The sequence below is a fragment of the Phyllostomus hastatus genome, unplaced genomic scaffold, assembly GCF_019186645.2.
Source record: "Phyllostomus hastatus isolate PE091 unplaced genomic scaffold, TTU_PhHast_1.1 phas_contig_495, whole genome shotgun sequence".
Classification (NCBI taxonomy): domain Eukaryota; kingdom Metazoa; phylum Chordata; class Mammalia; order Chiroptera; family Phyllostomidae; genus Phyllostomus; species Phyllostomus hastatus.
In genome coordinates, this window is record NW_025333895.1 from 8042766 (window position 1) to 8053967 (window position 11202).

General features: G+C 70.4%; 1 protein-coding gene across 2 annotated transcripts; it reads right to left on the minus strand.

The window, feature by feature from the left end:
* Window positions 1-2887: 2887 nt before the first annotated feature.
* Window positions 2888-10677, minus strand: LHX3 (LIM homeobox 3). Of its 2 annotated transcripts, none has more exons than XM_045846428.1 (6): window positions 10596-10677; window positions 6382-6553; window positions 5625-5827; window positions 4780-4931; window positions 4523-4694; window positions 2888-3309 (listed from the first exon to the last, which is right to left on the minus strand). In XM_045846428.1, exons 1-6 carry the CDS (start codon window positions 10675-10677, stop codon window positions 2888-2890), a joined length of 1203 nt encoding a protein of 400 aa, XP_045702384.1. The 2 variants fall into 2 exon arrangements, with proteins under 2 accessions (XP_045702384.1, XP_045702383.1); XM_045846427.1 differs by lacking the exon at window positions 10596-10677 and adding an exon at window positions 8713-8806.
* Window positions 10678-11202: the final 525 nt, after the last annotated feature.

Sequence of the window (11202 nt, forward strand, 5' to 3'; positions counted from 1 at the left end):
CCCGCTCCGCAGGGGCGGCCCCTCTCCCACCAGGCCCCGATCACAGGACTCGGTTCGTCCCACGGGACAGAGGGCGCCAGGAGCCCTGCTCTCTCGGGGACACTCGCGTGCACCTAGACACTCCGTCGGGCTGACGGGGTTCATCGTGGAAAACGGGTGGTCTCCAGTGACCCCTCCAGAAGGGGACCCGCAACGACGGGCACGGGCCTTCTCCTTCCCTCCCTCCGAGACCCTGGGCCTGCAGGCGGCCGGCCCCTTGGCCCAAGGCCCCCTCCACCTGAGGTCTGCCGCACCTGCCCCTGCTGCACCGGGAGACCCCGACTCTCCCTGAGTGCTTGGGTTTTCGGGGGCCCAGGTCCGGTGGAGTCTGCGGGACCCCGCGTTGCTCAGCCCGGGAGACCGAGGCTGGGAAGTGAAGCAGCGACTGGGTGAGGCCCTCGAGGCCCCATCTGCCAGGCCCCGAGCGCTCGGTGCGGGCCGGGGCCAGGCCGACTCGGGGTCACCGCCGCCGCGCTGCAGCTGCTGCCGGTGGGGCGGGAACCGCGAGCCGCTCCGAGGCCCCTCGGGGACACTTAGCACTTTATTAACCTGTCAGGGCTGCCAGGCAGGTCCCGGGGGGCCGGGGGCGAGGCCGAGGATTTATGATCCCCCCCTGGGGGCTGCCCGACAGGCACCAACTGCCCTCGGTGGCCTGAACCCCCTGCATCCGGGGCCCACCGGGAGTTCCACCGGGAGTCCCACCAGGCTGCCCCGCTTTCCCTCCCTCGGGCTCCGGTCCCCCCAGGGGGAGAACAAGGCCACCACCGCCTCAGGCCCCGCCCCACCTGTCGCTGCCCAGGTCCCTGGCCGTTGAGCCCCATGCCCCAGGGCCCCCCAAGACACCTCAGCCTCCGGCCTCCTCGCCGTTGCTCACAGTGCCCCCAGTGTACCCCAAGTGGCCGTCGGGGCCCCTTCTCCCACCCCCACATCGCTTTGTGTTTCCCCTCCCAGCCACCCCCCTTCCAGGCTGCACCCACGCCTCTGTCCAAGGGGCCTTGTGGACTAGGGGGCTGCCCGTGGCAGTCCCCACCCCACCCGGGTACCATGTCTCCAGGTCCTGGGGAGCGGCCGGCCTGTGGGTGCGTGGGGCTGGGGGGCAGCTTGACCAAAGCCTCCCCCTACTGGCCGTCTGGCAAAGGGGACCCCTGGGGAGCGCCTGCTCCTCCTTCCCGGTGCGGGGCCCCTTTCTGCTTGACCGGGGCCTGTCCTCCCACCCACCCCGGTGCCCAGCTGCCCGGCGGGGGCCCCTGGAGAGGCTCACATCATGGACCCCTCCGTGCCCCCCTTCCAGAGGGCTATCACCACTGCCTCCACGGGGCAAAATGGGGCTCACTTGCCCAGGGCCACCCAGAAAGTGAGCAGACGGCTGGGACTGGCATCCAGGTTGGAAAGACCCCGAGGAGCCTGCGCAGACACCCCCCCCCCACACACACACACACCAGCCACGCCGGCGTTCCCGCCCCCCAGGGTGCCCGCTCCAGGCTGCGGGCTGTGCTGTCACTGGCCCCCGCCCCCACCTCTCCCGGGGACCGGGCGGAGGCCCCGGCCCCTCCCCCGAAGAGTGGCCCAGTCTGCTCTCCTACACCTCCTAACAGTGCTGGGAAGTTTGGCCAAGATCCGGGGACAAAAGGGCCCTGTTCACACCAGGTGCCATCCCCGGCGAGGAGCCAGCAGCTTCTCCAACGCGGCCGCCCAGCTTTGAAAGAACCGGCTCGGCCCTCCCCCCCCCAACCCGCCTGCCCCACCCCCACCCGCGCCCCAGCCTCACTAAAGGCCCACACCTTCCAACGACAGCAACTGACAAATTTATTGAAAGTCTTGGAAAAAGCTGATAGTCAGAGAATAAATAAAAGACACAGGACGTTCACAGACCCAACAGGTAGCTGGGGACACAGGTTCGAAGGAATGACTTGGACACAGGCGCGCCAGCCTGTTTCTGGGGACCTCGGCCGCAGGAGGGGGCAGGGTGGGCTCCGAGGAGCCCCGCCCCCAGCCTCCCCTGGCTGTCGTCCAGCCCGCGGCAGTTAGAGGCAGCTGGGGGGCGGGGGTGGGGGCAGGGGGCTGTTTGGCAACGGAAATGGGTGGGCTGGGCGTGGCCTGGAGGGGGAGGGGCTGGGAACTCAGGCTGTGCTGGGAGGGAGCTGCGCCTGGGCTGCGAGGACTGATCCCGAGACCGGGGCGCCCGCGGGGGTCCCGTCGACTCCACAGGGTGGTGGAGTCCAGGCAGAACCAGAACAACCAGGGCCCCGTGCCCCGGCGCGGAGGGGCGAGGAGGCTCCTGGGGAAGGCAGGGCTGGCGGCAGGGAGGCTCCCGGAGGGCGCACGCAGAAAGGACACAGAGGTGCCCCCTGCCACCGCCACTTCCTGCCTGGACAGGGGAGGCCAGTCTCTGACCCAGAGTGGGGGCCGCAGCGCGGCACAGCTCAGGCAGACAGAGCCGGAGAAATGAAAGTGTGGCCTGCAGTCTTTTTTCAATGTTAGAGGGTAAAGCTTCTTCCCACCGGGCTGGACCGGGCCGGGAAGGGGCTCCAGGGAGGGCCTGGCCTGGGTGGGGTGGGGTGGGGGAGAAATCCGCCTGCAAAACAAGGCTTGCTGGGCGGCCTCCAGGCAGCCGGCCCTGCGTCCGAGGAGGAGCGGGCGAGATTGTCCCTGCCCCCGGTGAGCCTGTCGGCCCCGAGCTGCACAGAACCCCCCCCCCACATCATCCTGTCCCCCGCTGTGGCATCTGCTTCTCCCGGAGGTCCAAGGCTTTAGGGAAGGACAGAGAGCAGCTCCAGGCCACCCAGCCAGGGGCGGCTCCGGGGGCCAGACCCTTCAAGTCCGGTGCTCAGCGGGGCCTGCGCCTCGGTCAGAACTGGGCGTGGTCCACCTCGTCCAGCCAGGAGGCGGGGCTGGCGGGGAAGTCGGGGTAGCCCCCGCTGCTCCCCGTGGACAGGTCGGAGCTGGGGCCGTTCCCTGTCAGCACCCTCATGGGCGGAGGAGGCCCCCCGGGGGCCCCCGCGGGTACGAGGCCCAGGCTGGCATCAGGGTACACCAAGCTGGAAAGGAGGGGCTGGGGCCCGGGGAGGCCCTGCAGGGCCGCGGGAGACGGGGGCACGCCGTAGGGGCTGCTGGGGCGCAGCTCTCGGTAGGGTTCCGGGCCAGCCAGGCCTCCGTGCTCCAGCGGGAAGCTGCCCGGGGCCCCCGAGGGCCGGCCCAATGCCGGGGTGGGCTCCCCCAGGCTGCCGTAGAGACCGTTGGCGGGGCCCATCTCCGCCATGGACGGCTCTTCTGCAACGGAAGCGGGGGGTTCCGGTCAGTGCCCGCCTTCCCCGGCCTCGGGCTGCCCTCGGGGGCCCCTCCTGCAGGGTGACCTCCCCCCACCTCCACCCCAGCGTTCGTTCAGCTCAGTCCCACCCAGTGTCTCAGGACGGGGAACGCCCCTCCCCCCCCCCCACCGTGGGACAGTGCCAGGGACAGTCTAGCGGACCTGAGGCTCTGGACAAGCCCCAAAGCTGCCTTGGGGGTGCGGCACAGACACCCCCCACCCCCCTGTTGCAGAGCAGTGGCTGGAGGCCCAGAGAGGCTGGGTGAGGCCCCTGAGGTCAGGAGGCAGCCAAAGAGAGAATCTCTGGACAGGCAGCGAGGGGCGAGGTGGGGCCCTGGCGCAGGAGAATGAGCCCTCCGTGCCCCACAGGGAAGGGCAGAGCCCCCAACAGCAAGCATCCCGAAGCTTTAGTCCTTTACCCCAGAATGGGCTGCCCACGTTCCTAAAAATCATCGCAATGGTGGGGGAGCCAGAGAGGGGGGCTGGGCCCTCCCCCACAGGAAAGCCTGCCGAAGGGTGGGGTCACAGGGTTTCTGGCCCCCTCCAGGGGTGGAGCAACCCACAGGGCTCCGGGATGGGGGACAAGGGTCTACAAATAAATTGTATAAAGTAAGGCCCTGGCTGGTGTGGCTCAGTGGATTGAGTGCCGAAAGGGTCACCAGTTCAATTCCCAGTCAGGGCACATGGCTGGGCCCGGTCCCCAGGATGGGGCACTCCAGAGGCAGCCACACACTTATGTTTCTCTCCCTCTTTCTCCCTTACCTTCTCTTTAAAAATAAATAAAATCTTTAAAAAATTTTTTGAGCCCTGGCTGGTGTAGCTCAGTGGATTGAGCGTGGGCTGTGAACCAAAGCATCAGAGGTTCAATTCCCAGTCGGGCACATGCTTGGGTTGCAGGCCACAGCCCCCAGCAACCGCACATTGATGTTTCTCTCTATTTCTCCCTCCCTTCCCTCTCCAAAAATAAATAAATAAAATCTTTAAAAATTCCTTAAAAATAATATTAAAAAAAATTTTTTTAAGTAAGGCCGAAGGGGCCACCGACTAGGAAATTCAGATCCCTCCGCCCCCTGCACCCAGCAAACCCAGCGCCCTTCGGGACCCCGGGCGGCGGCTCTCCGCGACGCGGCAGCTCCACCTGCGCGGCGGGCCGCGGCCGCGCCTGGCCGCCCGTACCGGTGAAGGAGACCTCGGCGTCGCTGTCCTGCCCCTCCTCCTGGACGCTGTCCTTGTCCGACTTGGAGCCGCCGCGCGCGCGCTTCATGCTGCGGAAGTACTGGCCCCAGCGCTGCCTGCCCGCGTCCTTCTTGAGCCTCTTCTCCTTGGCCCGGCGGTTCTGGAACCACACCTGGGGGTGGGGGGGAGGGGTGCCGGTGAGCGGCGGCGGGGCGGCCGAGCCCGGCGGGGCGGCCGCGGCGGCGCGGGGCGCTGACCTGCACGACGCGCATGTCCAGGCCGGTCTCGGACGAGAGCTGCTCGCGCACGTGGCGCGCCGGCTTGGGCGACGTGTTGTAGGCGCTCTTGAGCGTCTCCAGCTGCTTGGCCGTGATGGTCGTGCGCGGCCGCTTGGCCGTGGCCTCAGCCTCTGCACCGCGGGGGAGCCGTGAGCCTGGGCCTGCCGCTCCCGCCGCCCAGCGCTCCGGCCCCCTCCTAGTGCGCGACGTCGGGGCCCCTCGTGCGTACCCCCCAGAGACCGACCGCCCCGGCTGGGGGGACGGTGGGGCCTGGCGGGTCGCGCGCGCGCTGGGAGCCAGGGAGAAAACGGGGGTGGAGGCGTCCGGTGCGGACGCAGGGCTGCTCCGCGGCCTTGCTGAGGACCCGCGGCCCCGGCTCGCAGGCGCCTCCAGCCTCGATCGCCCGCGGGCAGGTGCCCTTCCCCTCTCCCCTTTGTTCTAAGCGCCTGGGTAGGGCCGGCTTTTCACAGTCGAGGATTTAGGGACAGAATTAAGACGAGGGGTGATAATTCGCAAATTCAGATCAGCCTCTCTGCTCCGGCTCCCGAGCGAGGCGGCCGCTGAGACCCCAGACCCCGGGTCCCCAGAGCGGGTCTGCGAGCTGCTCCCACCCGGGCTCCAGCTCCGAGCGTGGGGGTGGGAGTGCCCTCGCCGCCCCACCCGAGAGAAGGCGCTCAAGTTCGCGCCCCATGGTGAGCGCCTCGCGGAGGGCCCGGGCGGCAAGGATCCCTCCGCGCTCCGTCTGGGCCCGCCTTAGCGCCCCCCCGGCAGACGAGGAAGGGGCGCCAAGACCTGCCCCGTGACTGTCGCCCCCTCCGGCTGACCTCGCTGCTTGGCCGTCTCGTAGTCCGCCTTGCACACCAGCCGGCTGTCCTCCATGAGGTAGAACTCGTCGCCCGTGGCCAGCTGCCGCTTGCACACGACGCAGGCGAAGCAGTGCAGGTGGTACACGAAGTCCTGGGCGCGGCGCACCACCTGGGTGGGCGGGATGCCCAGCTGGCACGCGGCGCACTTGGTCCCGAAGCGCCTGCGGGACGCACAAGGCGCGGCTCAGCGCGGCGCCGGCGGCTCCTTCGCCCCGAGCGGGAGCGAGAGCCCCCAGCGCGCGCCGCGCAGGCCTGTTCCGGGAGAGAGCGAGGGAGACTCGCGGGTTCTGCCCGTGTGGTCACCTGCCCTGCGGCCCAGGCAAAGCGCACAGAGTACCGAGAGGCGACACCCGGGGTCCTGAGGGGCACAGAGCCCTCAGCGGCGCCAGGAAGGTCAATCCCCACCGGGAAAGCGCCCCCACACCCGGGAGCACGAAGGGCAAAAACAAGGCCAACACTAAGGGGGGAGTAAGCCCAGCAGAGTTCTGTAGACACGGGACTATCTTTTTAAGCGACTTCCACTTTTCACAAAAGTAAGTGTGTAAGGCAATAACGTGCTCATGTGCGAGCCATGTCCAGCCACTCACGGAGAGAGGCCCCGGGGTGCCCTGCCTGGGTGACCAGTCTCCCGGGGCTCCCGGCTGGCTTGGCTGTCTCGGGGACCCGGGGCCCCGGGCGCCGCGCGCCCTCCCCGCCCCGGCAGCCCCCGGCTCACTTGAAGAAGTCCTCCTTGCAGTACACGCTCTCCCCGCGGCTGAAGCAGCGCTCGGCCAGTGGCGTGTGGCAGTCGCTGCACTTGAGGCACTTGCTGTGCCAGTGCCGGTCCAGCGCCTTGAGGATGAAGCGGTCCAGGATGTGCTGGTCGCAGCCGGCGCACAGCGGGATCTCTGCGGGGCAGGGGGACCACCGTCGCCGTCAGGGGCACCGCCCAGAGCGGGGAGCGCCCGTCCCCTTCCCATCCCAGCCCCCCCGGGGGACGCAGGGAGACCCCTGGCCCTGTGCACAGCCCCTTCCCCAGCGGACCGGAGGGGCCGCTGGGCTCCCCCAGTGCAGGGAGTGATGGCGCCGGAGCCCGCGGCCAGCCGGCTGCAGAAACTCGGGGGAACGGAAGTGGGTTTAGAAGTGCGCCCGTGAGCGGGAAGGCGCCCGGGCCAGCCCATCGGACGGATGCGGCTCCTTCCCCCGGGTTCCCCCACGAAGGAAAGGTGCACGCTGAGCTCCGGTGAAACTGCACCCCGGAGCTCTCTGCGCGTGGGGCGGGAAGATGGGTGGGTGGTGTCGTGGGGCCCACACCCCCCAGTCACCCTCACTGCTTGCACAACTGAGCTCCCCGGTGGTGAGAAAGAGACTCCTTGGGCCGTCCAGCCCCACGGCCGGTCTGAGCCCCGGCAAGGTAAAAACCGACACCCTCCCCATCTCCGGCAGCCACGGGCGCCCGCCGTGCGAGGGGGCTGGGCAGACGGGCCCGCGGTCCTCAGGCTCCAGCGTGGGCGCCGAGCACTCAGCCACATCACTCCACCGGCCGGCCGCTCCTCTGCAGGCCTCTGGGGAGCCCGGCTGCTGAGACTCAGGGGTGGCCTGCGGGAGCGCCGGGCGTCCGTGGGGGGCTTTTCAGGGTGCTCATGGGGTGAGGACTCCCCGCTAATTCAGACAGGTCTCCCAGAGAGGAGAGCGCCACGCACAGCAGCTGGAACCTACACGAACGTTGCACCCACCTTGCCACGCTCACCTGGCGGCTGCCCCCCTCCCAGGCCCCTCTGGCTGCTGGCCGGTGGGCAGCAGGTGGGAGGACAGAAGAGGGGCCTCACTGGGGCCGGAGAACCGACCGACCTCTCTCCGGCAGCAGCGGGAGCCCCGCAAGGGACGCGGCCCCGCGTCGGGCAAAACTCCGGCCCCAGGAGCAGAGCCCGGGGGTCTGCTGGGCGCCCCCGGCCCTCACTGTGGGGGGCCGATGGCAGAGCGGCGAGGGCACCTCGCAAAGCGCCCATGGCTGGACCGGCCCTCGCAGCGCGATTCAGCACCGCGGCCCGGACAGCGCCCGGCCGCGCTGGCCGCGCTGTCCTCGCAACCCGCGTCAGGCAAAAGCCACCCCCGCCGCACCCCTCGCTCGCTCGAGCTCCCCGCAGAACCCTGGCGACCCGGGTCTTACGCTGCATGGCGACTCCAGCCGCGGCGGAGCTCCCACCCTGGGCGCTGGCGGGGCCCCGCAGAGCCGCGGACCCTCCTGAGCTGGCGCCTGCGATCCCGCCTTCCCTCCCTCCCTCCCCCCTCACCGCCCTCCCACCCCTTCCTCACAGCCCCTGCGGCCAACCCCTCCCAAGAACCGTCGGAAAACAAATAAATAAATAAATAAGTAGGGAAGGATGAGACCCCACAGCCGGGTCGAAACTCCTTTCCCACCTGCCCTGTCCCGCTGGTCCCCACGGCACCAGGCTGCCCCCGGCTCCACCCCGCGGGTTCCGCCAGCCCAGAAGCACCCTGAGAATGGTCCCGAATCTCCGGGAGCCAAAGCGCTGGGGGCGAGGCTGGTGCCACCGGAAAGTTGGGGTCTTGGCTGTAGAAGGAAGGGTCCAGAGGACCAGCCCAGGGCGGGCCCACGGCAGGTGCGTGGGGTGCAGGTGCCAACTAGGGGCGATCTACACATGCCGGCCAGCTCCACCCTGGGCCCCGCACCGGACTCTCTTCCCAGGACAGCGCGGAGGGTCTAGATGGGGGCTATCCTCCCGGGGACCCTCCTTCCCCGTGGTCACTGGGCCCCATGAGCGCTGCGTGCGCTCTTCTCCCGACCGGGCAGAGGTTTTCCGCAGCCCGTCCCGGAGTCGGAGGGCTCCCGGCGGGAACCGCGCAACGCCATGACCGCGCACTCCACAGCGCGGCTCCAGAGGCCCCGACGCAAACTTGCTGCCCGAGCGCCCAGGCGCGGACGAGCTGGGGCCCCGAAAACGTTCCCACCCCGGTCCCGAAGGTCCTGTGCTCAGGCCGGGAAAGGAGCAGAAACCGCTGGGTCTCCACCGTCTCTGGCGTAGCCGCTCCGCGGAGCACCCACCTCGGCGCAAGTCCTCCCTCCGCGCCAGCAGCGCCAGCAGCAGGTCGCCGCTCGCCGACTCCCGGCCCGGGCCCAGCTCCCCGCGCGCCTCCATGGGTCCCGCCGACCGGCGCTACCGAAATCCGGCCCCGAACTTTTTCGGGGCCCAGGGAGGCTACGGCCTCAGCGGTCTCCGTCGGCGTCCGAGCGACTCCCAGCGCTGCTGGGCGCTGCGCCCGTGGGCCGCCCAGGGGCCCGGAGCCTCGGCCGGCGCGGAGGGCGGAGCGGCCGGGGGCGGGGCCGCGGCGCGGGGCGGGGCTGGGGGTCGCTGAGCCTCGCCGCCCCCGGCGTCCGCGGACTCTGAGCGCCTTTGCGCGGGGACCCGTTGTGCCCAGACGCCACCCCGAGTGCCGGCCGGAGGGCTGGGAAGGTCAGAGGAGGAGCCGGGCCAGGGCTGCCCGCGGGCTCTACCCCGGGCCGCGCAGCTTCCTGCCCCTGCGCTGCGGGCGCGGGCTGCGGCCTGCGGCCTGAACTCCGACGCGGGTGCGCGCGCAGGCTGGGGGTCTGGGCAGGAGGGTCGGGGAGGGAGCCGGGTCCTACGGCCGCTGAGGCTCAGACTCAAGAGCTGGACCCGCACCCGGAAGACTTGGTGACGACGCCTGGTCCGCACGAACGCCACCGAGGCCCAGAGAGGGTGAGTGTGGCGCCCGAGGGCTGGAGGAGCCAGAGCTGACCTCAGACAGATCTCCTGGCTCTGAGCCGCGTCTGGGCCTCCCTGCTGGACCTTCTGGCCGAGTGGGCGCCGGGGGCGGGGGGGCAGGGCGGGGTCCTCGGCCTGGACCGGTGGCCACGGCACCAGCGGGGGAAGCCCGAGGCTCGCCCTCACGTCCCTCCACCCTCAGCCCCTCGGTTTGCAGAGAAGGCAGCTCCTGCACCTGGCTTTCCAGCATTCCGTCCCAGTCGGAACAGGTGGGCCTGCGGGGGCTCACCTGTCCGGCATGGATGGAGAGCCGGCACCACCCCCCTTCCCCACCCGGTAGCTTTTCTGGCTCACAGGCCGGCGCCAGCCACCTGCAGCCACCGCCGTCAGGACACAGCGGTGCGGCCCCTCGCAGTGTGGGGCTCGGAGAGGGCGGGGCCCCAGGAAGGGCGAGGGGGTGAGAGGTCGAAGCCCTCCTCCCCGCGTCCCTCCACCCGGGGGTCTTCCCCCCACTTCTCCTGGCCTCCAGGCGCCAGGTCTGGGGTTTCTCAGTGTTGATCAGAGGCCCCTGCAGCCAGCCCACAGCCCCTCATTTCCCCGTCACCTCGCAGGGCGCCTGGCACCCAGGGGACGGGACTTGGGCGACGGAGCCCTGGAGCCCAGCGGGTGCCGGCTGCTGCGGAGGCCTGCCCAGGAGGGGCCGCGTGTGGACTGACTGGGGACGGCTCCGGGTGGGCGGAGGGTGGGGCGGCGGCCCCAGGCGCTGCAGCTCCGCGTCTGGCTGGCCCACCCACAGTGCCTCCGTGACTCCCCAGCGCCCGTGGCCAGCGAATGGCCTTTGGGGAGGGCGGTCCAGGCTGGGCTCCGTGGGAGCCGAGGGGTGTGGGTCTCTGGGGGAACTTGGCACCTCCGACCCGCACCACTCCTCGGTCTGGCAGCGCCTGAGAGGCCCCTGCTGTTCTGGGGCGCTGGGTCTGGGTCCCCAAACCACTCAGGGACCGTGGCTGGAAGTTCCGGGCCCCCCACCCCCGGCCTCCCTCACCCGTGCCCCGTCCCTCCTGGCCTTCCGAGGTCTGGTCTCTGAGACGTTCCTTCCCTCTCTGCTCTCCGGTTGTGCCCCTTAATCCCAGGCGTCCCTCTGCCTGCCTCTGCGGTCTCTCCCCTCGGGGCCTTCCTGCTCGGGCTGGAGGCTGGGGGCTCTTACCCCGAGTCCCGCCGAAGGCGCAGACAGCAGCGGCCGAGGGGGCACCGGGCCTGTCTCGGTCCTGCTCCGTCTCCAGCAGCATCGCTGCCACCTGGCCGGGGCAGGGCCTCGCCCCGCCTTCCTCCTGCGCGATCCCCCCGCGGGTGTGGGGCAGCCCGAGGCGGGCGTCCCTTTCTGAGCCGCCCACGTTTCTCCCCGTGGGCCAGCCCGGGAGCCGCGGGGTCCAGGCGCTGTCCGAGGTGCTGAAGGAGGCTCTCGCGCGGCCGCCCGACTCCTCTCTCTCTAGCTCCCCTCTCTCCTCCTGCCCCCCACCACCCCGCCGCCCGCCGTGCCCTGACCCGCCTCCCCGCCTTCCCCCACCTTCCCCCGCCCACCTCCCCAGGTCCCCTGTTTCTCCGCCCGCCTCCCCGCCTCCCCGCCTCCCCACCTCCCCCGCCACCAGGCAAGGGATTCGCTGCAAGCGGGTGCTCCACCCCGCTGCTCCTGCGCAGCCTTCTGGACGGCAGCTACCAGGCCGCCGGCGGTGGCAGCCCCTCCAGCTCCCTCCGCCTCCAGCCCAGGGCCCCGCCAGGCCCTGGCTCCAGGTGTGGCTCAGAGGTGGCCAACT